The 27,851-nt window shown below is 40.9% G+C and overlaps 1 protein-coding gene across 1 annotated transcript; it reads right to left on the bottom strand.

The window, feature by feature from the left end:
• Positions 1-112: 112 nt before the first annotated feature.
• On the bottom strand, positions 113-24,460 carry tlcd2 (TLC domain containing 2). Its single transcript, XM_051398819.1, has 4 exons — positions 23,854-24,460; positions 23,347-23,429; positions 20,638-20,720; positions 113-3,073 (listed from the first exon to the last, which is right to left on the bottom strand). The coding sequence occupies exons 1-4, from the start codon at positions 24,030-24,032 to the stop codon at positions 2,699-2,701; spliced, it is 720 nt and encodes a 239-aa protein (XP_051254779.1). The 5' UTR covers positions 24,033-24,460; the 3' UTR covers positions 113-2,698.
• Between the last annotated feature and the right edge of the window lie 3,391 nt (positions 24,461-27,851).

Below are 27,851 nucleotides of genomic sequence, written 5' to 3'. Positions count from 1 at the left end.
ATAAATAAACAAATAGGGAAATAAAACTGGTATTATTTGTTGGTTGTGATAAAGAAACAGGTATTTACTAATTCTCCAATAACGAAGCTATTAAAAAAAAGATGAGGAACAATGCAGTCAACCACCACATTTATTGTGTATGACGAGGAATATATGGCAGCGTGACCATACGAGCTCACGACTGCTGCCCCTCTCTGAGGAACAGGAGTGCAGTACAGTAGCTTGTTCTTGGCATGACACTGATTAAGACGGCTGCTACGTTATATCACAATTCCTAAAAGCACACAGCAACATAATGAACAAATCTGGTCTCATACGTGTATATTTCCAATAACATTACAGCCTCAGAGAACACGTTCACAGATATAAACTTGCTTGTCAGAAAGAAGCTCAAGTGTCACTAGTTGTCAACACTATAACCACAAAGTTAAGCTGCCCTAAAATAAAAATTACAAATTGGAAGAAAATGCAAATATACATTCACAATAAAAATTCAAAACTGGAGTTACACTTGTTTTTAAACTGGGAATCAGCCACAACAACAATAATTCAAACTTTACTGCCTTCAAACAGGGCAGTTTCTTTAGTGCAGTGATGTCTTGATTTTAATGTGGACAAAGAGATGTGGACTGTCTGTGTCACTGAGCTGCATTTAAGTGCTAACAGCAGATTCTAAATTTACTGATTGCGTCTGATGTTTCCTTCCAACTCCACAGGATGTTCACTGAATATGTGGCTGTGTTTGTAATATGGTTGGACAGCCTGGTTTTAGGGCTTGAACACTGAACACTTTTAAGCTGACTATGAGCTTGTAGACACCGGGTTATGAAAATTTAAGCTGAGGAAACATAGAAAGAAAGGCCACACAACAACATGACTTACACAATTAAATCAACTATAATCAACTGTTTTCCAAACAGGGAAATTCATTGAACATCGTGTTCATTTTATCTTTAATCCACAACTTTGTTTTAGCACAAATAAATTACAAATATACACAATTTTACCCCGCAAACAATGAATTTACACACACAAAAAAGCAACAACATAAAACATAAATGGCATCAAACATTTCCATATCATACAATGACTGTTACAGTATGATGTGAGGGGGGAATTAGGCAGCCTCGTAGCAGCCGTGTGTATAAATGTGTGTTTGCAGTATTCACAGATCTCAGACCAACACTGACCTCAGGAGTTTCTCTGCATACGTCCGTGCTTACTGCCGACTTCACATTGAAGGCGAGGGGCACAAAGATGGACAAAGACGTAACAAAATAAAGACATCTCTGGTGTTCTTGTGTGTGTTGTTGTGATCACTGAGATAATGTTGAAGAGAGTGCTGTCCTCCGAAGGCCAAATGAAGAACAACAACTCCTGCCTGTCTGAGAGCTCCTACCGCAGACTAAACACCATAATAGACCACTAAAGGAATACATACAAACCATGAAAACATTGCTGCAGCACCATCTACTGTTGTTTTTGCTTGTTTTCTTGTCATTTTGCAGGTTTCAAGTATACAGCAGCCAACCGAGCTGTCTGACAACCTCCGTTACTGACTGCTGCTGGACACTGATGTCATTGGCGATGGCTGATGGGTGGTCGGGGGGCAACCCTCGTCTCTCTTTAGCCATAATCAATCGGTGAGCCCTTGGAGTCAGAATATTCTCAATTTATTTTGTTCCTTTGAGATTTACTATCACAGTGACCTGGTGGGGGGACAGTAGGGTTTTAAGGATTGGGGTTAAACTGTATAATCTTAATAAATGTAAGGCCTGCTAGGACTGTTTCATCAAAAGAAATTGGATCTGTTTTATCTAAATGCAACTTTAAAGTATTTATTTATCACCCTCTTACCCTCTATTCTCTCCCTCAGTCAAGATTAGTATTTTCTGGATATCCTTCCTCTACAGACATATATAATCTGTAAATATATTTATTTTCTTCCCTAATAACAAAGAACCTGCCGAACACTGACAGCAAAGCTTGTGTTAGGAAGAGGTAAAGAACTGTTACGAGCTTTCTGAGGTAGCAGGCGGTTTTTAGTTGAGGAGATTTGGTGGAAAGAAAAAAAAAAGAAGATATATTCACCTCTGCAATGCTCGCGTTAAACAACAAGAGGGTTTGGATTCCACAGATATTTTTACTCAGTGGTAAATAAACATTATTTCAAATAACCCACAACAGTATAATATGTGTATAAAATGTATAAACAGAAAGGTTATTCTTGTGATATATCTAAAGATATTTTGTACTTGATTCCTATGTTTTCGATGTAAATATACTGTACATGAGCGTTGGCGGGTGCATCTTCACTTGACATAGGCTACATTTCACAAAAGATTTAGGTGAAACACCCTGGCAATAGGGAGTTTGGTGTCGTTTTACAAGGCCTTAAATTGTTCATATGAAGAATCCTCCATCTGCCATTAGTGAGGCACTAATGGCACTTAAAGATGACTGGAACACAGCCTGAAGTTAAAACTACAACTAAAGGTAGCTTTTAGCATAACGGCTGTGAGTGATCTATGTTTGACGTGAGGCCATTTGATGACACCTTGTATGCACATATATACAGTATGAGTATGTATAACCACACACATGAAAAACGGTACCAAATCTCAGCCACAGGGTGTTAACGTACAGTAACCAGTGTGCTTGTGAATCCAATCCCTCGGGTCCCTTCCTCCTCTCCTCTCTACATCTCTTTCTCTTTCTTGGTCTTGCTGCTCTTCAAAAAGTCGCTCCTGAGTAGCCGATAAAACAGGACGATGTTCATGGCCGTCATGATGGCCAGACCCACGCTGCCCAGTGTGTAGGCCAGGAGGGGCACATTGTCCCTGTTGAGCACCAGCCAGCGGGTCATCCAGGCCAGCGTGTTGATGCGGAACACCACGTATGTGCCGAGGTTGATCATGCTGTTGACCCGGTATAGCGTGCCTTTGGCAATGTTGGCCATACGCAGCATTTGCCTGAGATGGAGGAACACGGAGTTAATCTCCACCAACAGGGCCACCACGGCGAAGCCCACGTAGCGGCAAGACAGCACAGACAGGCCGAAACAGGTGATCACCTACAGAGGAGGACAGGGAGAGGAGACAAAGAGGAGGAATGTTACAGTGGATGTGGCGTTTTCAACATGTGTGCAGCACGATTAATGATGACTGATCTTAGTTCCCAGAGATAGTGGAGTAGTTATGCTATTACAGATACCACAATAAAATGCAGGGATGCATCAATGTGTTGTTTTGAAACTGACCAATATGAATCTTCCAACGGTTTTAAGACATGCCTATCTTCTGGTTTTATTAAATATTATGGTAGTTGCTACTTTGACAAAAGACAAATGACAAATGAGAGCAATATCAGCTGACACAACAGTATGTCAACATAGTTGTGAATCCAATGAATTAATGTCTTTAAATCAAGGAGACTGATTAAATTTGAGTTAAAGTTGTCAAACAAACTCTCAAATTATTAATACGCTTTAGATTATATTGCCCCTGTTATTGACAGTATTTTACTCAATGTGGAAGGACACCACTCCCATGACTCATTCTGCTGAGCAGTGCTTATGAAAGTCTTATGAAAGTAACAGAAAACCTCCACAAGATGGCAGCAACCTCACTCAGAAGCACTCTGAGAAAACAGCAACTGGACAAATCCCATCTGCTGACTTTATACAGTGAGGGGGAAAGGTAGATACAGACAGTATCTGATACGTTGTGACAAAAGTGAAAGCTGCTATCTTACACATCCACAGCAGCTGTGTTGCAGGTGTATAAATTTGGGTGACAGAAACGTGTTTATACCAAAACAGGCTGTTCAGCCAACTCTCCACAGGAGCTGGCACCCACTCACACCACCACATTCACCCACTTCATTCACACTCAGAGCACACTCAAAGTGTAGCAGGAGGACTCACTGTTCAGACAGATTGTACTCGAGTTTCAGACATGTAACCACCAAAGGCTGCAGTGTTTATAAATCAAGAGTGGATGGTGGTAGTGGAGGGGAGCACTATAAGTAGAGAGCAGGCTAAAGTAGTTAGTTAGAACGGGTCATGGGATACACGGTGGTGTGAGAGATTGACCTTTACCATTGGTCATGGCTCAGAAGCATCTTGTGTCTTTGAATATGTGTGTTTTATATGAGGTCACAGGATGTCGTCTCTAAGGCAGCAAACAGTCATGTGACACGCTGTGGTAGGTTAGTCAGCAGTACACTAACTGGCCCTTACATTATGTATCCACTGTAATGGACTTAAAAAGGTTCAGAGTTCAAAAGGTTTTCTTTACTGGACACGTTTCACTTCCTGTAAAAACTATGTAAACAAGTTCACATAGTTGTAATTGCTTGTTAGTCTTGGCAGCATTTCTTATTAAGGGCACTATAAGGGGCACGGCTCACTGTAGCGAGGACTCAACACAGGATCCTGGTTCACAGCATATTACATGAAAGTCTGGCCATTCGTTTCAAGATAACCTGTCATGGCCTAAAGCACCGGTTCTCAAACTACTACTACTACTACTACTAAACTGGTGGTACACAAACTGCCTCTAGTGGTTTAATTCATTTAAAAACAAATAACACTATTAAAAATCCTACAAAAATGTGAACATAAATTATTTAACTACGAGATTGCTGACATGCAATTCAAAATAAGTTTTGCATTTACTTTTTTTCACGAGCGTAATGAACACATACATGAAGGATTAGTTACGAGCTAAAATGTGACGAAAAGATATTAAGTAGGAGTCAAATTAACGATCCAAAAACACTTCAATCGTGGCTCCAAACGGGAACTATTGGGAAGAGAAGTGAGGTCCAGGAGAACATCTTTTCGAACAAGATATCTCTCGTTCAGGATTGAACAACAGTCAACAATAAATATATTCTTATTGGAATAAACCTGCCTCCCGCATGAATGTGAAGAGGGTTGGCCTAAGCTACTGTATTTTAATGCCGTTCGTAACAGTTGTATTGGAGTGCTTTATATTTTCTAAGGTGGTACAGTTCAAGTGTGTTACATTAAAACACAAAAGTTTAAGAAACACTGGCCTAAAATGTTACTCAAGGCCTTTAATGTTTTTTTTTTTATAAATATCTTCATCCGAACCACCCTCACGCCCCCATTGCTAACTGGGAAAAAAATATATAGTTTACTGTAAATTCTTCAGCTGAACAATAAAATCAGTGATGCAAGCCTCTGACTCACTCTCTCACTCTCTCTCACACACACACACACACACACACACACACACACACACACACACACACGCCCCAACTAGTCACAGGTGAAATCAAAGTCTTCCCCTGTTTTCAGGTTATAATGACAGTGATGACGAACAACGTTGGTAGACTACAATGACGACAGTGAAAGCACCGCATTTAGCAACGCAAACAAAGTCAGCCTGCTGGGAGGGAAAACACTTATGTCAACAGGACACAGTAGAAAACAAAGCCACACAAACACTCACAGATAATATGTGAGATTACAGTGCAGTGCTGGCCGGTCGTTCTGCTGTCACATTCTACTGACAACAAGGTGTGTATCAGCATCTAGCTGCACTATCGTTGTGGTCAATATATTAATCCACTGCATTGGTAAACAACTATCACTGCAGCTCAATGGCTTTGGTTCAGGAAAACGGCTAAAATAAAGTAAATAAAGGCAACTATGACACAAAACCACAAACCACAGTGCAGATGTTGGACTATCAGGCAACTGCTTGATTTTACTCCAACTACGCTTACGCCTTTCTTCCACCTTAAAAGGACCAGTGTGTAGTACTGAGTGTGGTTAACTCAACACTGCTCACGTCTGTATTTGACGACCTGGGAATGAAAACAGGTGTAGGAGAAACTACGGTGGCTGGGAAACTCGCAAAAAACACAAAAGTCCTGTGGTGGACTCCACAGAGGGCGATGAAAATGGGTCACTGCGAGGTAATAAAAACACAACAATTCAAAGCAGAACCACTAACCACAGAAGCATGAGGATGGAGGATACATATTCTTCTAATTTGGGCATATAGACATATATCACACACCAGTCTACATTTACCAACTCACACACACAATATCGACAGATTCCTCACACATACAAACTAAAAAACAAACTCCTCTATGTTGGTTTAAGGCGGAGCAAAAGCCAAGACACCAACAACTCTTAGGATCTTTATCTGTTACCATGAACACTCAAAAACACACAAACTCACTCTGATTAACTGTTAAGCATCCATGTACACACTGACATAAAACACATGCCAAGGCCAGGCAGTGGTTGTTAGTGTGGCTTACCTAAAGTCTAATCTGATCCGGGAAGATAAAACACAATACAGCATGGGATTGGAAAGGTCAAAACGAACTCTTATACAACGCTGAGGTACCCAGACAAATTCAGTAACAAAGACTGCGTGTTAACTTGATTATGTGGTAAACTTGGAACCACATAAAAGCACCATTTCACTGAGGCATTATGGAGGTACTCCTTGAGGTTTCTTAATTTAATAAAAGGGTATTGGTTTGTTTCTCCTGCACGTGTATCTAGTTTTATGGTGTTAACCTCTTTGAACTGCCATATCAGCCAGTGACAGTTACCTAATCTTGCTATAAACACTGATAGCACCGCAGAGCCATAACAACGCTACATAACGTGCAATAAAGTCACCTTTTTTCAAAGCTACCAACAGTAAATGTACAACCATAGAGAAGTTAGGTGGACGAAAGAGCGGCAATGTGTGCATCCTCCCATTCTAGAGGAGGTGACTGTGACCACTTGACCTCACCATATCAGGTCATCATCGGGTGACAATGACCCCATAAGGCTCAGCAGCCAACCAGACAGCAGCAGCTAGCTAAAACTCTTCCTCTGCGAGCACAAATTGGGGCCTCTGTTAGTCATCTATTAAGGACAGGGGCCAACTTTTACACCCTGTACTGCTGTCAGCACCCTCAGCTGAGAGGGTATCACAGTAATCCCCCCCCAGCAGATCCCCGGATCTATTGGATGATTGGAATGATTCAGCATTAGCTGGATTCGCCTCGATAAGCTCTGCTGAAGCTCGGCTTTCACCCACAGCAGCCGACTTCTATCCAAAACTCTGGTGGACAGACATAAACACGTGTGCCATTGCTGCACATCACACATGGATGAGAGCAGGATTTCAACCCCAATGACAGTGGGGCTACTACTTCAGATACATTCAATCTGATCACAGTTAATTCCAGTACCAAAGTGCATTATTAGGTGTATTTATTCATTTAGTTTTAGTTTTGAAGTTGAAAATGGTATCTAAAGCCTCTACATTTGAGGAAGAGCATGTGATATAATTAAAGGCACCAGACCAGCTAACGTTGAACTTTCAATCAAATTTTTTCACAGTCATGGAAAACCTGGACATCTCGACAACTTCATCCACTGAGGAAATGTGTGGTACTTTTAGGTTTAAATGGGACTGAAGAAGAGAGAGTTCATTCACCTTTGAACTGCACTTATATACATTTACCTTGTGTTATAGCCACCTGTATAAAATCGAAGCAAAGGGCTGAAAAACAAGGTGTTGTGGGTGTTTGTTCCCTGCATTTTCTCCCTGTGGGCTCAATTAGACGCTCTGTGCACCCTGGTGAGGGACCTTCACGTCCCACTTTCAGGGGGGAAACACTGGGTGCAAAGACGGTAGGAGAGTACTGTAAACGGTGGTATGAATGTGGTGAAACCTGACTCTTTAAAAAAAAAAAAAAAAAGGATCTGGCATCGAGAAACGCAAACCCTGACTTGCAGCATCTAAGCACACCACGCGAGGTCAACCAAAAACTGGGGTAAAGTTGACGTGATAAGAAAGTTTGTATTAAGAAGGCATGTTGATAAATGTTTGAATGGAACCACTAGGGCAATGATTACTCAGAAGGCAATCTCACAGCAAGATAGAGCTAATAAAAAAGACATGTTTGGCCTTTAACATGATTAAAACGAGAGCATTTGAGAGGCAAAATGGCTGCTCATTATGGCAAAGTAACAGCAAAGGGTGAATATTTTCTGCTTTTATATCGTTGAAAAACCCACTCATATAAACTTGCTTATGTGTGGCATTGCTTTCTAGCCTTTACTGTTGCACTTTACAAGTATGACGTTTATGGCTACGTGCTCGTTTAAGTATTCTGTAAACATTTTATGAGCATTTTAGTCTGTTACAAATGTATTGTTCTCCATTTGCACAAAAGAAAAAACGAGAGGGAAACTGGTCAGAACAGTTTCTTTTGCACTTGTATATACAACTTAATGCTCATCACAGGAGCGTAATTCAAGCTTGAGTTGAGCTCTTGTGTACATGCTGCACCCACGAACCGCAAGATGTGAGTACAGGCCATGACCAGTTCTGTCACATACTGTTTAAGCATAGGGCTTCGTGAGCATCAGTCTATGTAGTGGTGCAGGATTTTCCGGAGCCTGCAGTCAAAGCTGAGGGTCATTAGCGTGATGTGGTAGCACCTGTTCAGCTTCTACGAGACCAACCAGCACCGCTCTCAGCCTCCCTCTCTCAACCCCGAGGCAGATTTTGGTTTGCTTGACATTTTAGCTGACCCCCAACACCCACACACACACACACATTTCTATAACACATCCGTACACTTCTTACACTATTAATGCAGCACAGTCACATCCTTCCTTTTGTAAATAGCCTTGCTTGTTTAAAATTTGAATTCAATACTTGGCTCTTGTCCTTGTCAGACACTTTTTTGTCACCATCGCTAGAGCTAACACAAAGGTAATTCAGGATTTCCATGTCAAACCAGTTCCTGTGCCTCCAGCTAGCTGACTCAGTCAGAGGAGAATTTCAAATTCAGTACCAGTGCAGCACGTTTGTTACAAAGTGAGCACTGAATGATAACAAAAGTATGCTAGGGAGAAAAAAAAAAGATAAAGGGTGGTTAGGAAGGCGAGGGAGGTCATTAACCCCAGAGCTTGACACAGTCTATAACACAACACACACACACACACACACACACACACACACACACACACGACAGACACAGAAACACACACATACATACGGTCTCAGAGCAGCAGGGGTCAAAGATGTCAGGGTGCAAGCAGATGTGCTCTAAGCAGCTGGGAGGAGAGTTTAGTATCAACAGGTGTGGTGGCTACATCCCAGGATGGAAACAGGACAAGGACACACACACGCACACACACGCACACACACGCACACACACGCACACACACACACACACACACACACACACACACACACACACACACACACACACACACACACACACACACACACACACACACACACACACACACACACACACACACACACACACACACACACACACACACACACACACACACACACACACACACACACACACAACCTGTTTGAGAAACAACTATTTTAAATAACTGCACATAAGCATGGTTATGACAGCATAACCACACCCGTGTGTGTCAGAAAAACCACAAAGAGGAAAAACTAAAACTTCAGCAGCAGATTTTTTTAAGTAATTCAAGTATTAGAGAAAGCAAACCACAAAACATTTAAGATTTTTTAACCATCAGCACTCTGACACATGGAAAACAAGAGCTCATGTTGGAATAAAAAGGGGTGATTAATGTGATTCTGCAGAACTGCATATACAGTCATTGTAGGGAAGGGGGGTTTTATCCGGCTTGAAAACAGATTAAATATGTTTAAAATCACTTCTAATTAATTGCTGCAGTTTTTTTTGTTAAGTGTTATTTTGTTCCTAAAAGTTAAAATAGGGTTATAAAAAGATACATAGGAGGTGGTCACACTACGATAGATTTTAAGGTGACGTGTACGTTATTGGCTCAGGGTCAATCTCCATGAAGGCAAAATATTTTATTTATTTTATGATTTTTATATAATATTTACAAAAGCTGTAGTTTCTTTACCCGTCTAAATACGACTTCAGTTGGAGAAATAATACTTCTTTGTCCTAAAATACGCCCTGCTGAGTTCAATGAGTCATCACTGACAACAGATTTATGTCACAGAGATAAAAGATAAGAATGATTAAAAAAAGGAATCAGCTGAGTTCAACTTCCATAAATTGCCAGACATTACGCATGAAATCAGCTGTAGAACATGTTGGCCCGCTCTCTCTGCTCAACCTGTCTGCACATCAGTAACGTAGAGCGATGGTAGAACATTCACCAACAGAAGACGCTCAAAGTAAAATCCAAAACTACAGTATCATCAGGCAACCAGTCAGTCACATGGGGGAAAAAAAAAAAACTTGTTTGGGGAGAAAAATAGGCCAAACTGCAACTTACTACAGCAAACTCATTTACCATATACCACAAGTGACACTAAAACTGTGCTTCACAGACACACCTGTGACTATCTAGTGGCTGAACCTTGTATGTTTGGATTCACATACGATGAGGATAGTTTTATATGACTTTATTGATTATTTACTGCTCCACACTGACACATATCTATCTTCTTAAGATAAAAGCACACAACGTTTACTAAAAATACATTATTGCATGGGTGGTGATTCTGTAATAAAGGTCACGAAAGGACAGGAAAGTGAAATTGACAGAGAGGAAACTCATAGGAAGGTTGAAGAGAGACGTTCGCCATCTGCTCACAGGCAGAGCAGCAGTGGGGCGAGGAGCAGGTTGAAGGGTCAAACAACAACTCCAAGTCTATGAGAGGAAAATGGAGGGATGGAGATGTGCAGCTTGGAAACATGAGACAGTAATGATTACACAAACACACATACACACACACAGTTCAAAGTTTAAAAACACACACACACACACACACACACACACACACACACACACACACACACACACACACACACACACACACACACACACACACACACACACACACACACACACACACACACACACACACACACACACACACACACACACACACACACACACTCCTCTAGAGGACTGGGGGATGGTGCTCATAACTATTATCATGCGACCTGTGTTAACTCCCGTCAGCTGATAGCAGCACAGCAGCCACTTCAGCTCCTCGCTGTCACAAACATCTGGTCAGATATCCACCGGATGTGTCCAAACACAATTAGATAGGGCAAATAGGATCAATTAGCGTTGCATGGGTATTCATTTGGAAGTGTACGAGTGCTATTTCAAGTACAGGCTGAGAGTTGTTTCTCCTCATCTTCACATGGGACATAAGGGTGAGGCTCTATGACTGTTAATAGGTGTGTTTTGGTGAATTGTGGTAACTTGAGGTATTCAGGCGCTGTGTGTGAAGGGAGGAGCGGTGGTTAGCAATGCACTTCATTTATACTGTATGTCTCAGGCTATTACCTCACTTCTCAGAGTGTCCAAGGAAAGATAAAAGCCAGTGAGGGTTTTTCAAATGCATCTTAACGCTCATTAGGATCAGGAAGCACCGGAATTCTCTTGAGATCGGACAATAATCCCAGTTGTTCACAGATTGCAACACTGTGAGCTGATGCTACAAAGGGTTTCTTTTATTTTTTGGGCAAGAATAGTTTGGCTTTCTTTGCTTAGAGTTGGATGTGAATGGTAAATATGAAGCTGCAGCCAGAAGCCAGTTAGCTTAGCTTACCATAAGCGCTGGCAACACAGGGAACCAACTCTAGAAGTTACTGTACTGCGCTCAGGATGTTGCGTTCACACTTCAGCTTTAGTGACGATTAAACAAATAAGAAATAAAATGTTAATTAATGAATTTTAGATGCGCTAGTAGGCGGATTTTGCTACCTTTGGACAAGATCAGGTTAGCAGTTTTACCATAGAGATAGAAATAGAGAGTGGTATCAGTCTTTTTTAACAATTAAAGCAAATGATACACAAAATAATGGTATAGAAATGTCTTATTTATAGCATTATCAGGCACTGAACTGGTTAACTGCATTTACTACAAATGTTCAATGTGAGGTTGTTCATACGCAGTACTCTCACATGCTTGCACACCCCACCCACGCTGCTTTAGGAATCATACGCAAGTACTGTGGTATTCCCATTGCAGCTGGATCTCAGCCAAGTTTGTGGTAAGGTGTGGCACTGAGGGAGAACAAATGCACAGCTCCTACTCTGCCCCACCTTGCTGTTTAGTAATGATAAATAGCTTACAGAGTGTCACCTCCCTCCGGTTTCTAAACCCTGCTGATGGATGGATGCCTCTACAAACAGCATTCCTGGTTGTTATGCCAACTGCAAACAAATGACACCTCCTCTTTTAGGGCATTCTGCTCTTACAGCCTTTTTGGAAAGCACATGGCACATGTGTTTGTATGAGTCTGTAACACAACTGTTATTTTCTGGCGCTTATTGTAGGCTGAATACAGTAACATAAGGCTCATTTACACTATCCTGCTCTGTTGAGGATGTAGGGCACCTGCAGTTTATTTCCACTTCACACTGATAACTTGAATCTCACAATCTTGCCTTGATAAGCACTCTGATGGGATTAACACAAAATATACGGCCTGTAGTTCGCTCACATGCTCTCAGTTGTTTTACAATCCAAAAACAACAAAAAGAAAATCTATTTCTTAACTTTAAATTTCAAGTTTTCCATTCCAGTCTTAGATATTTCTCAGTGTGCAGTTTGAATAGGCATGTATTATGCAAGCTTTCTCACTCTCAAATGCACGTGGTAAGGGACAAATTCAGACATGTTACTCTACTGTAATTAACTCAATTTATACTTTAATGCTGTGTAATTGCAACATGTCAGCAAACAGCTACCTGACTTATGAGACAGATCATACAGACACATCCTTAAAAGTTTGCAGGTACTTTCAGGCTTCTAATAGTCCTAGTGAATGCTTTTCTGTGGATCCTGTTGTTAGGCATTTGCATTTGTGTGAGCTGTTTCTGACACAAAGCACAATAGAAAAGGAAATTCCTTAATGTCACACAGCCATACCATGAGTGAAAAACCCCCCACAAAAACAAGATATAATACTACGGAAGCATGGGGGCTCTCACTGGTTTGTAGCCATGTGAGGGGGTGGTACAAGCTGCAAGAGAGTAGGTGGATGAGGGGGGGGATGGGGAAGATGTTTTGGCGGTCATACAAGGATAGGGGTGTCGTGAACAAGGCAGCGTGTGTGATATATGGCGTGGAGCTGCTGCACAGAAATGTTTTGAGGGGGTGCACACATTCGCAGAAACCCTCTCAGGAAGTGTGTCTCTCTCTTAGGAGCCTGAGGTTCATGTGGAGACCAGATGTCTGTCCTCCTGTCTGGATATACACAGAATGGGGAAGGGGGGGCTCCTGGTGTTCCCCGCCAAGAAGATGACACACACACACACACACACACACACACACACACACACACACACACACACACACACACACACACACACACACACACACACACACACACACACACACACACTTTTCGGCGCCAAAAACTCGGTACACTGTGCGCTCAGTTTTCTATTTTGTGATATTTGTCTCTCTCAGCCATCTCATTGGCCACCATTGCCGACAGTGGCACTGTTGTATCATTCAAAGACTTCTCACTCTGTTTCAACTTTCAGCAAAAACAAAGAGGGTCCAGACACTCGTTGGTTTGCATACATGATGTTGACACTTGAGATTTTAAAAAAGTAACCCTCCTGCCATGTGGTTAGTGACACCAAAGTGTGGGTCAAAGAGGAGGAGTGTCAGAGCCCACAGATTGTGGATGGCTGGAAATATATCTGTGGGCTGGCTAGCAAAAACAAAAACATACCGTACATACTAAATCAACTTCTGCTATAAAATAGCAAGAGGCCCTGGCTGTTTTGAGCATGAAAAGACAACATAAGAGTGTATTGAAAACCACACTCTACACTTCTATTTGACATTAACCCTCTCGACAACATGCTTGTTTATGTTCTTGCCAATGCAGGATTGACCACTGGAGGAAGTACATCCATCAGGAAAAAGAGCAGCCAAGCTTCAGATATGTTTGTATAAACAACCACAGCAACAATAGAGACACTCTTTGTATTTGCCTCTACCGCCATCCCATTAGGCTGGTGGACTTAAGACAAGCAGCAGTCAGTGCAGGAGTAAGCGACCTGTGGCTCCTGAGTCGCATGTGGCCAAGATTTGAGTTTATCATTGCAGGCCTGATTCTTACATTCGCAATTGTAAAAATATGTAACCATTAAACAAAAAGGAAAACAAATATTTAGTTTCCTCTATATTGGTGGTCACTATCTTGGGTCCCCATAGCGAGTCTAGCTATTCTAAATCCAAAAAAGACTCAGAGGAAGATAAAGAAATGAATAATGAGTGGACAGATTAGTTTGATTTCACCATCAACACTGCTGTGCTTGATCTGTTAGCCATTTAAGGCTCAAACATGTTATTTTTACTTTCTTTTTTGGCCAAAAAAAGTGCTTTTGATAGTAAATATTGCTGACCCCTGAGTTAGTGGAAGGAGTACCTGAAGCAAAGAAAAGGGAACTGACAGACTTAAAGACAGTAACAGTCGTACAGGATAATCAGGTTCTGCAGATGTAGGTATCCGTGGCATTCCAGTGACATGTGGTGTCACACTCGTGTCAACATGGCCAACCTAATGCAGTAGTTATGTGAGACAGCTTCATGCTCCTCCACAAATATCTATTTTCATGCCTGGTAAACTGAGATATCTGAGGCTGGTACAAGATGAACTTTCGGGAGGAAAGATGTCACTGATGTTGGATTTGAAAACATGGCAATAAGCAAGCACCTAAGAGGATTTCCAGGTTGTAAGGATACAAACACACAGTCAAGTGTACTGCTGTACTCCTTATATATATATATATATATATATATATATTCCTTGACAATATATGGTACACCATTGACCAGTAGAAGGAGGTAGGTGGAAAAAAAACCCCTCTTTTTAACAATAATAAGTCTTACGTTTAACCATGCAAACTTCATCATTCATTTAACATCATCTCTCCAACTGAACATGGTGGCAGCCCCCTGCTGTGGCTAAGCTTTTTACCAGCTGAACAAGGAAACATTTAAAGATAGAAGGAACAGTTATATGAACCACATATGGAGATATCCTTGCGGAGAACCTGTTTAAGTGCCAAAAACTTGACAACAGTGACATTAATCAGATGATGGATTCAGAAAACAGTATGAAAGCTCTTGGACATGCACAACCAAACTTCTTCAGATTTGAATCTCACCTAAAATCTGTGAAATGATCAGAGGATGTTTACAAAAGCTCCTCATTCAGGTGGAGCATGTTTGAGCAAATCTTTGAGGAGGAATAAGAGAAAATTCCCAAATAAAATAATCCAAGCAGGCTCAATAATGTAAATCACTGCTATGGTGGCTCCTACCGAGCTTTAAAGCTTAAAACTTGGGTTCTCTGTGGCCTTATGTAAACTGCAGTTTAGGACCATCTGAGTAGTCTACAAGTTATTTTTATCTCTTTTTTTTTGCCAAGGAGGTTATGTTTTTGGTGCCATTTGTGGTTTTATCTGTCAGGAGGATTATGGAAAAAGAAACTAAAGAAACTTGGTGGAAGAATGTAGCACAGGCCAAGAAGAACCCACTGGAGCGGATTTGAATAACAGGGCAGATACAAGAGCGAAGTCCTTTCCTCTGCTTGTGACCGAGGGTGGGACTCAAACACACGCCATTGGTAGAGAGTGAACCAGGTAAAGTGAAGTATTTTATTGATATAGCAAAAGTTATCTCACTGACCTCTTATATATATATATATATATATATATATATATATATATATTACTGCAACAACAACAGTTAGATTTGAGCAACACATTTTACGTCATTCATTCGGGAAATGTGACTCATGATTAACAGTTCTATATTTTACTGTATTTGTGACAGGGCACTCTGCCTGATTATTGCAAATATGGAAATACCAGAAGGCTGTTGGGGAATTAATTACATATCTGGGGTGGTACTAAATCATATTCTCTCATTTGTGTGTGTAAGAGCAACTTGAGCCTTCAGGTAGAAGTATATCATAACACTAACTGGAGCATAAATTATTATAAAATGTAACACAACTAAGATATAAGTATCATGGTGGAGAGAATATTCAGTAGCCTACATGTACTGATTTGAAGTGGACAGGAAAGAGCAGCTGTGATTGGAAATGGATCCTAAGATAGCGGATTAAACTGTGCTGCCCTGATCTACTTTAGAGGAGTGTCGGCCTTGGGCTCTCTCTGCAAATATAATTCAATTCTGCCTGATGAGGGAGGGATGAGAGACATTTATGGAAGGATACAGCAAACATGCTGCAAAACTTCAAACCCCTTTGAGAGAAAAACTGATTCACTTGGTGTTTCGCAGTGTAATATTGACGAATATCTAACAAGAGACATTGGATATACTGTTATACACATGCTTTAGTTCTTTGTGGAAAAAATAATCTGTCCTTCTGCCTCTGCTTGGCATCCTTCTCTTCTGGCTCATATTTTTAATTACAAGCTCACTATTTCCAAGAGTCATGGGCAAAAGGGGCTGACAGACTCAACAGGGGGAATAGGGTTTTTTTTTTTTTTTTTTTTTTTACAAGAACGGCAAACAAACCTTGGCTTTACATTAACCTGCAGTTAGTCCAGCTCAAACAATGGCAAGAACGACAAATTTAACTTTACACTTTCTTAACCACTACACGCTTAACTATTCACATTTATTAAAAAGCCATGCAGGTTATGTTTCTTAGGTAATGTAGGTACATACATATTTAATCTCCTCAGAAGAAGGCACCCTATTTCTGCCATAACTATCAGGACTTCCTGTTTTCCAAAGGAAGCACAAGGTTACGGCTGACAGGATCTCATCAGGAGAGAGTGACCGTGGAAGAGCCAGTCTCAGACAGAAACAAGAAGCTGTAATCTCCACTCCAGGCAGTAAGGAGGGAAAATACTTTCCATGGAAGGTCTGACTTCATCATTTCCCCAGAACCTTGACAACACTCATCGTGTTTCACTATAGGCTTGTGTAACACAGGTGACACTAGTAGCAGATTACAGAAATGAAGAAGAAACAACAATAAAAGACACAAGGAACAGACAAACACTAAAAGAGTAGGAGAGGTCAAAACTAGGGTTGGGCGATTGAAGTAATATATTGGCTCCATTAAGTCTAGCACCGGGTTATTTTTTGGACGATTTTGGTAATTTTATTTAGCTACTTTAAAGATCTGCCTTCGAAGAATGGTCAGCGAAAAGTTCAGTGGCCCAGTAATGTTACACACACTGTGCCAAAGTACGAGTAAGAGGAACAACAGCTGTAGAGGTCAGGGGTTTATTTTGGCCAGTTTGACAACTAGAATAAAGTACAGCGGCTCCGACCAGGACTCTGATTCCAGGCATGACGAAGACATGTGCAGGTGTGTGTGAATATACTGTATCAGCAATCGCTGGTTATTGAAGTGACAGTGGCTGGTTGGAAAGTTATAACATATTGCCCAACCCTTGTCAAAACAGAGCATGAGGGCAGAGGAGAAAAGGAAAAAAAACATATACAGGTTTGACATTACTACATGTGCTGAGCAATTGGCATAAAAAGTAGATATAAACTCTTTTGGCCATTTAAGAAAACTTTGATTACATCTTCCCTGAGAGACATTCCTGTAGCTGGGAAATGTCATCTTAAGGTTGAATTACCTAAATAACCTTGTTACTGTCATTAAATTGTACTAACATTACTGTGTACATTAAACTACGCCTCTATATCATATAGCAACATATACGCAGGTCTGACCATAACTGTGTCATTCAAAATTTATTTTTACACTTGTTTTCAGATCAACCACCTTCCCCTGTTACAATTAAAACAGCACTCAGTCAAATGGTCCACAAAGTCATGATTTGCCTGTATTATGATTATATGGTTTGCATCTTTTAGCATACGTGAGTCAACATATAATAAAACACATAATTTATATTTGCTGTAATTGTTGACACAGTGTTGAATGTTCCACTCAAGACACAGCCCTCCCTATACGATCCATATGTCATATTAACCACCTTGTTTGTTCAGTCGAACATTATGTGCAGCAGGTACATGGTGATGTTTGCTGTGTTAGGGCTGTTAACATAAAGATTGAATCTTCAACCACATCCCCACCTACACATTTTAGTTTGCATAATGTCATTGTCGTGCCACATGTCCAAGCAAAGCTAGATTAGCATTGTTAGACCAGGGGATGATGAGCAGCAGGGGCAGATTTAGAGAAGTACTCATGGGAGTAATTTAATCTGATTTAACAATCACATATATCAATATTTGCTTGGAAAAGCCCCCAGACGAAGCTATTTTAACTCCATAAAACATTATATTATTGTATTACATTTCATTGATATCTAAAGAAAAAAACATCAAAATAACATAAGAGATCAGTAAATTAAGTAATTAATTACATTTTAACGTGTTACTTTTTAAATCATTCTAAATTAACATGTTAAATGGCTGCTGCCACCCCTCTAGATCCATCCCTCAGTGGGCAGCCAATATGAGGAGGAGATTAACAAGAGATCAACCTCCTGCTCCTGACTGTCTGACCAGCTGGACCTGCTTGGTTCAATGATACTGAGAAAACTTCAATCTCTGGCTTTTCGACCCTTTATGAGCCTCCAACACAGTAACCTAATTTATAATAGTTGCATGAAGCCATTAAAACATAAAAGAAAGGAGCCGACTGAGAGCAAGACGGCAAAGGAGTTGAAGGAGGATGGCCTTTTCAGAAAGGTACATGGGAAGCTGGGAGCAAACGTCATAGAAAAGAATGAATGAAAGTCTTGATGGTGGTACAATAGGAAAACTAAGTGATTAAGGAGTCAGCTTGCTGAGAAACACAGAAAGCCATGTGAATGAGGAAGAAGTCTCCGTCCCTCCCACACTCTAGTGACAATCTGAGGCCAGCTGGCCTGGCCAAAGCATCCATTCACTCAGCTTCCAGGAAGCGAAGGAGAAAAACAACAAGACTTTCAGAAAACAGTACATGGCCATCTCCTCTCAGACTGCTGCTGGAGTTGGCTCCCACAATCCCAAATTACTCAGAGCATTTCCTCCCTGAAACACTGTTTCTCACCTGGCAAAAGATGACTCAGGTGTGCCTTTAACCTTGTTTAGAAAAAAAGGATGTCACAGGCTAGGACATCACCACACAAACCTAGATTAAAACAACCAGAAATATCAAGTTCACAACAAAACCATAATTTGGCGGTCTGTCAAAAGAGGCCAATGTCTTACTTTACTCAAAATGGTAAATAAATTGCAAAGTTCACCAAGAAAAGCTATTAAATATGATGCAACGATATAAGAGATAAGGCAAAACCAGGTCCTCCAGGACAAAAAAAGACTAAAAAAAGGAGAACAAATACAACTGGGCTAAAAGAGGTGCCACATTTTGACTTGCTGCATTCAGTGAAATGATGAGTATAGCATTCAACAAGTGTGTTTCATGGAAATAGTGATTCTCCAGCAACCAATAAAGGAAATATTGCAAATATTCTCTAACTTGCTGCAAGGAATTCCCATATCTTATCACGCACTACCAAAACCAGTATGTAGGCCAATCGATAAAAACTCCTAGGTTGCTGGTACGGTTGACAGCCTCCATGTTGATGTAAAACAGCAGAGTGTGTTTCTGCAAGATAGATTCTGAAAAGGGGGTTTCCAAAAGACATTTTAGAGTTGTTTTGTATCTACATGGACAGGAAAATATCTACTAGACTGCCAAGATGTTCCTCTTAAGGTGGTGTTTAGGAGGACAGAAGGTGAGCCCATATGACATTTATCTACGATGTGTGTGTGTATTTATATATAAAAAATATGTGGATCATCAGCGTGCAAAATACTACTTTCTTCATGCAGCACGAGCCTCGTCCTCAGTGAACCGATCTCATAACTTCTGCAGATGAATATTTCCACATACTTTGGGTTGAAAACATGCCTGCATTAACACCCAAACGCACACATAAATAGTGGCAACAGAAGGCAATACACAACATCAGCGCAGTCTTGGATGTAGGTCACACAGCCAGAAGCAGAGAGAAAAAAATACTCAATCAGGATGTAGTTCTATATATTTCTATATATATGTGTGTATGTATATATATACACCACTTCCATAGCGACGAGAGGGAAAGGGTTAACTAATATTCCCTAAAATCGGTCCCACCAGCCCAGCCTGCTGAGGGTCAGTATGTCATGAAGATGATTGGCTCTGATGGGAATCTGCCTGAAACCGTTGCATGTTTAAAAGTGGATAGCCAGACACTAAGAGAGCCGGGTGGAGTTCAACTTTTGATTTTTGAATGCTTGGCGGGAGGTTGGGGGGGGGGCTGTCACACTGGAATGATTGTCTCTTTGTTCCTCCACTCCACTTGTTCTTTGTAAGACAAGAAAGACGGGTATTTTGTCTTCCCCGTGTCCGTGCTTCTGACAGGTGCATGATTTGTCTGTGCAGCGACTGCTGTACAGTAAATTGAATTCACAGGGACGGTAGGTACACGTAGGCAATTTGTCACATACCTGCAAAGGGGAAGATATTCTACGGTTTAAGTGAAACATCTTCAGCCAAAAAATTAAATCCTGGAAAAAAGTTTTTTTTCCAACTGTGACAGTGTGTGACAGTAATGCTTGAAAGACCTACCACCAAGTGATGAAAGAGAAGCTCCCATGACTGACTCAGCTTCTGGTTCACCACCATGTCAAAGAAGTCATACATGAAGTAACCTGTGGGGAATAGACAGCATTTAGCCAATGTTAAAGCCATATTCAGGTCTGGCAATTCATTAATCAACCAAAACACGACAGATTCTTTTGACAATAGAAGCCTTGAGCGTATCAAGTGCATTGGGGGGTGGGGGACCCGCTTCCATGACGACAGCGATGGCAACCGAGATGTGTCTTGGAGAGGGGCTATTCATATCCACCAACCCCACCCCTTTCCCCACCACCGGCTGTATCCATGGTGACAGCTATTCAGAATGCTGGAAAAATAATGAAGTGTTGAGGATGGGGGGCTCGGGGGGCTTTGGTGAGACTGGAATTAACCTCATTATGTTGGAAATGTGACACCGGGACCCTTTTTGTTGATGTGGTAACATGTTTGGGTTCATCTCACCATAAACAAATGTTCCTGCTACCAGCCAGCAGAGCAGATAAATACCAGAAGAACACCACAAAGCATTTGATTGGTTTATGTGCATTATCTGGTGTCCATCGCGGTTCTCATCGCAGGTCACATTTTGCCATAAACAGCCAATTTGAGTGTGTGACTTGTTGCCAATCTATCTTTTATCTTGCCCTTGTGTTTTTAGAATGATTCATTCAGCACTGACACATCTGTATTCAAAACATACCGGTGGAGCAAAGAATGACTGTGTGACACTCTCTTTATGTTCTGCAACACGGGCATGATGCCTATGTGAAACCTCTGTACAGTCAGAACAAAGGAATCAGACACTGGTTCACTTTCCACTGGCTACTGGGGGGAGAAAGAAAGGGGGGGTTTCTAGTTAAATCCTCCAAAGTAAAACATTTGCATCTTTCCATTCAAGATTTATTGGTATGTTTACATGAACATGGAATTCCTTTCTTGAACCAGTTAGTCAAACAATCTGGTTTCAGGCTGCCAGTATCACGCCTCAGTTGGAATGACCCAGTTCAGTATGAGAAACCTGATTAAGACACCTGGCTTAGTCTGATACTTGCCAAGTTACTGCAGCATGTAAACATCTTATTACTGTGGCTTTTTGTTTTTATGGGCTGTGTAAACTTGACTTGCAAAGCATTATGGGAACTTCTTTATATATATATATATCTAAATAAAATGTTTTTTTAGAGGTATCTTATGGTTTTTTGGGTTAAATAGGCAAAGAGAACTTTTCTTTAAATTGGTTATTCATAACATGGAGAATAAACTGTATCAAAAGTCACATGAAAAAGGGTTTTACATACATAAAACATTAAGCGTGGTTAAATTCCAGTGCAAGGCATTGTTCTAGGTGCTGCACAAGGTCTTCATTCAACAACTGGAGAGTAATTTAAGGCATGTCACTGTGAGGTTTGCTGCGTGGTATCACAGGCTGAATGCACAAATCTGGTGGACAAAACTCCTCACTAAACATGCTGAGGCCTCAGAATCACACCACATTTCTGGTGGGAGGGTTTAGGAGAAGCACTCCACTTGTTTTTTTGCATGGATGACTCCCCTTTTTGTTACCAGTGGCATCTGATGTGGATGGTTAGCATAAATCAGCTTTTTGCGTAGATGCTGTCTTTAGTGATGTCACATGACAGTACAGGGGTTACGCCCCGTGCCTGGGACTGATAATAATGCCCCCCATTGATCTTCACATACTGGCGCTGCTCCTTGCTTTGCCAGCTTCCAGGGGCTGGACTTCCTGAAAGAATGTCAAACATCCTGGGAATCCTCGGGGAGCCCTTGTTGCCCCGCAAACATCCAATAAATGTGTGGATTTAGGAGGGCTCACGTGCCGCCAGAATACTTTAGAGATTAATGAGGAAAAGTAAAAACAGGGTGAGTTGCTATTTTAAGAATGTGGGGTAGCATGCACTCAAAATCTAATTCATGCAAGTCACTAATTTGGTTTTGGGCGAGTAGATGGTGAAAGCCTTCGTTGTGGATTCCAGGTAGTGATTCAGTAGAAAAAGAAATCGTCTACAGGAGGAGTGAACGCATCAGTGGAGCCGAAAAGTGTGAATGGGGTCAGAGCTGACAGGAAAGGGGGGGAGAGAGAGAGAGAGAGAGGGAAAGACATGCAGCAAAGGGCAACAGGTCAGATTTTGAACCCCAGGCTGCTGCAGTGAGGACTCAGCCTTTGTATGTGGGGAGCCAGCTGAGCTACCAGGGAGCCCCAATATGATAAATATCAACCAGGTCAGTGAATTGTAGAAACAGTTAAATGATGGAGCACATCAACATGACAGAAGATAATTCACTGAGTGTAAAAAAAAATACTCAGTTTACCTCATTCTTAGACAATATGCTGCTGGTGTCACATAATTCAAACACTGTATGAGCTCATTGTGCAAGGTATTGACATTAAACATGTTCCCTATGCAGCTGAATTAAATTTATAAATACTTTTCAAGTTAAGACTTGTAATATCTCGTTTAAATAAAAGGTTTTACAAGAACTACATGAAACCGAACAGTAGGGAAATGGAAAATCAGACTAGCTCTGATGGATAATTCCTCACTTTCCCTTATGGTGGCAGCACCCATGGGTGCGCTCCCTCTGTAGCACTCCCTCCACCACCACCACCAGCCCATTCACATGACGACTGTATCGATCTGTAATCCAGCATTGTAGGAGTGCCGACAGGATACTCACCGATGGAAAACGACACCAAAGCGTGAGAAAACACTGAGTGAGTTTCTATCAAATCTTCAGCCATCTGCGGGTGACGGAAAAAGCTGAAGAGATACAAAAAAAATATATAAAAAATAAATAAAGTTCACATAAAACATTAAGAAGGGGGAAAAAAAGTTTTATAATTTGTGGAACTTTATTTTAAAGTGACATCTTTACAAGGAATCCAGTCAACTTTAAGTTTAATGTAGATAATTAGGTTGTCAGTGGCACCTTTTAATGTACTGCCAGTTAATAGACTGGGCAAACAGCAGGGCAAAAACCAGCATTGATCAATAAAAAACAATACAAAGTCAAATGACATGAAATTAAATTAAATTTAAAGCAAATTATTCAAAAATACAACCGCGCCAGAAGCCAGCATCCATGAATGAACCCATGCTTTTCAAAGCTCAACAGATCTTCACTCACAATTTAAGATTTCACATTTTAACAGAAAGCTGAATAACACAGTTGGATTTAACTCACCACAGCACTGCCCATATCGCAGTGATAAAGCTGTGCACGAAGGATGTGGCGATGTTTCTCCATTTCCACGCATTCCTACAGGCGGACTCGGGCATGGGGAGTTTACTGACCCCCGCGTGGACAAGTCGGAAAAACCCGAAGGAGCTCCCGGTGGTTAAAATTACTGAACTCAACTCCATAGTTGAAAGATAATTTCAGTTTTACGATAGCTGTAGTAGATGAAGACTTCAGAGGTCCCCCCCTCCTGTCTCCTCACTATGAGCGGTGTAATAAATAGACTATATATAATATAATATAATATAATGGCTCCAGACGGCTGTGGGCGACGACCGAGACGATCACGTTAACGCACCGGTGTGTTCCCAATCATGTGTGCCACAACAGGCTGGTGAAAGGCGGTTATTGTCCAGAGAAGAAAAACACAGATTGACTATGTCTGTGTGTGTGTGTGAGAGATATGCCGCCCCCCGCCCTCCTATAATAAACCCCTCTGAGGCCACAGGTCTAACCGGTAGCAGTGGACGGTGAATGTAGGCGTGAAGTCTCGTTCACAGTTGTGAAACCGTCCTGTTGTAAAACCTCATCTCTCGCTTGTGTAACTTTTTTTTTTTTTTTTTTTTGTGACACCAACAGAAACCAAACAGCAGCGTCTCCCCGCCCTACTATAAAGGGGGCGCGGCCACGAGCACGTTTCATCTGCTGTGTTACGTTCAAGTCGTGTCGGAAAATTCACTAGTTCTCAGAGTGATGGTGAAAACATAGGCTGATCCACCATAACCTGCGCCAAATAATTATAGTAATGTGGACATTAAATAGGAGTCTGTATAAGGAGAATAATGTGCTTTACAGTTTTGTGTTAATAAGATGTTACACAAGACGTGTGATGGTAATTGTATCAACATTTTACTTGACAGATATCTAGAGGTTTTTCTAATGTGTGTTACTTTTTATTTTCTTCAGTCCTCTAACTGCTATCTCACCACTATCCACTAGTAATTGTTTGTGTCTGGAGCACTCAAAAACTGCCTGCATCAAATGTCAGATCTTAATCCTTGATCAGATATTTCTTAAATTCACAAATTCAGACTGTATCTTTTTCAGGCAAAATTTTTGTCTGGCTGCTCGTATTTAAACAATATTTACATCTGAGAACTTTGGCCTCTTTCTTTGAACGCAACACACATATATATAAAAAATGACTATATTTCTCAAAGTAAGTGAAGGAGTAAGTAATTCAGGTAGGCTATCTTATGGGCTTCAGTATCTGGAAATAAATCAAAAGATACCCAGCACTAGTGAACACACTACATACTAAAACCTGATTAGACCTGTTAAATAATAGTAATATGTGCTCTCTGAGTATTGCTCAGAAAATTCACATCTATGACAAGAACATGTTGGGCTTTTTTTTAAAAACAGGTGTTCAACATCTGGCCAATTGGAGCTGAGGTGGATGTGTGAAAGCCTGAAATACCTGCTGATCGAGGGAACTTCCACCAGAAAGTACCTTTCTATCAGCCAAATCCTTTCAGTGATTACATCATGATCACTTTAAATATTCACAATAGAATAAACAACAGTAGATCTGATGATATCTTAAATTAAGGAGAAAAAAGAAGCAGAAGCTTTGTTCAGGAGCCAGCAGCCAATAGCCCGAGGCACACACACACACACACACACACACACACACACACACACACACACATACACATACACACAAAGAGAATAATTAAAATATTATACATTATATTTAATTCTGTTTTCAGCACCTGTGAGCTTGGTGCTATTTGATTTCTAAAACAAATAAAAAAATGTAACAGCCACCAATGTAGGTTTTGTTGCTATATTATTTCTAGCGTCTCTTCTTTCTAGAGAAGAAACACTAGAAAGCGCTAGAAAGTACTGTCTGACCATACAAAGCTGCAAATTATAAAGTGCACTTGAAGGCAACATGACTTCTAACGCACCTCATTGGTCCCCAAGCCAAACCGTGGAATTATGGGAAAAGTAGTTTATGCCACATGTAAATAGAGACTATGTAACACACGTTGTGATACTTTGATTCGGTACAGCGTTTATTGTGCACCATAGTAATGTTTGATATTCTAACTGGACCTTGAAGAATGAGGAATATTTTACTTTTCTGTCTTGTTTCATTCAGTGGAAGCGAATAAAACAAGATCCTATTGATGTTCGAGTCTGGCCATAGACATGAATGAGTACTGCAGTATTTGGTGACACAGCGCCACCATCCGGTTAAGGACCACGTCGCATTGTAACATGTAAATGTGTAACTTAAATAGCACCCTGCCTCTCAGGCTCAGGTATGGTTCTGTCACTGATATTGTCAGCAGCTAAAAGTACATGTAAAATAGCTTCTTGGATGCCAGAATGAGAAATATACATGTAATAAAGCAATAATAATAAAAAAACAACAACCTTCAGGCCTATTATCATTGTGTGGGTGAGTGACTCACAGTGTTCCAGTCTACAGTAAAAAGGTAAAACGCAGCCGTTTTACAGCTTTTTACAAGCAATGTCTGGCATTTTCTAACATCTTGAAACATTCATGAAAAGTTTTCTTCTTTCTTTCTATTTTTAGAGAAACATCATTATTGGGACTGCACTGCCTCCTGCAACACCTTGACTCTCCAGGGACGTATGCAAGGATCCTGTTTGTGCACTTCAGCTGAACGTTCAACACCATCATCCCGGACATCCTCTACATCAAACTCATCCTCTATAAGCTTTCCTAGCTTCCTTGGGAGACCCATTCACTCTACCCAATTGATTTTGTACCCCAACTGTATTATTGTATTATTGTAATGTTTGAAGTGGTATTGTGAGTAAACTCAAACTCAAACTGAAACACTGCCGTCCCCCAGAGGTGTGTGCTCTCCCCACTGCTCTCCTCCCTCTACACTAATGACTGCACCTCCAGAGACCAGTCTGTCAAACTGCATACAGACGATCACAGACACCTTCATCAAGAAGGCCCAGTAGAGGTTGTACTTCCTGCACCAGCCTCATGAAGCTCAACCTGCCATCATTCAGTCTGTTCTCTATTCATCCATCACTGTCTGGTTTGGATCAGGACATCAGACAGGACAGGAACAGACTACAGTGGACAGTCAGGACTGCAGAGAGGGTCATTGGTGCCAACCTGCCCTCCATTCAGGACCTTGTCCAGAGTCACTGTAGATCCATCTCACCTGGACACAACCTGTTCCAACTCCTCCCCACTGGTGGGCGCTATAGAGCACTGTACATCAAAACAAACAAACAGTATCTACCCACAAGCCATCACTCTAACTACACACAGTGTCAGGAACAATCCCTGTACAATAACCCCCGGACTCCAACATCTACTGCACCTGTAATGTATTTATTATTTATTCTTCCTTTGTTAAAATTCAGTTTCTTTTTAAAAATTAATACTATAATCAAAAAACATCTACCTATACTGTATATACAGCACATAGATATTCATTTCAGCATCCTTTGCATTCTGCACTTTTGCACTATTGTCTACTGTCAACAATTGTTATTGTTTTATGTTTGTTTATATATATTAATGTATAACTGTACATAGTAGTTTATGTCTGTTTTATTAAGTCCTGTTTATTTATACTCAGTCTGTGTTTGTACGTTGAGCTCAAGGTAAAACCGGAGTCCAACCCTTGTATGTGCACATATCAGGCCAATAAAAGAGATTCTGATTCTGATGTCATTATTACCCAGATCAGTGGTGTTCAAACTAGAGTCCGGGGACCAACAGGGGTCCTTGAGTGGGTTTTAGGGGGTCCCCAGCAAAAAAAGGAGTATTTTAACTTTCATCACATTTTTTTGGAAGTTGGAATAATGGAAGAAATAGGGTTGACCGTTTTTATTGATTGTTATTTATATGGATCCCAGTTTAAGCATTAAGCGACTCTGACGACTTTATAATCTTGAAACCTAAAAATAAATCAATGTGTATCTATTGTGGGGGGTCCTTG

The sequence above is a fragment of the Dicentrarchus labrax genome, unplaced genomic scaffold (assembly GCF_905237075.1).
Source record: "Dicentrarchus labrax unplaced genomic scaffold, dlabrax2021, whole genome shotgun sequence".
Classification (NCBI taxonomy): domain Eukaryota; kingdom Metazoa; phylum Chordata; class Actinopteri; family Moronidae; genus Dicentrarchus; species Dicentrarchus labrax.
This window is presented reverse-complemented; position numbering and strand designations above follow the sequence as displayed.

Coding starts and splice junctions, on each gene's coding strand:
- tlcd2 (XM_051398819.1), bottom strand. CDS start 24,032: ATGGAGTTGAGTTCAGTAATTTTAACCACCGGGAGCTCCTTCGGGTTT. Junction 20,721..23,346: donor TTTGGTGTCGTTTTCCATCG/GTGAGTATCCTG, acceptor TATTCCCCACAG/GTTACTTCATGTATGACTTC. Junction 3,074..20,637: donor TTCTCTTTCATCACTTGGTG/GTAGGTCTTTCA, acceptor CCTCCTCTGTAG/GTGATCACCTGTTTCGGCCT.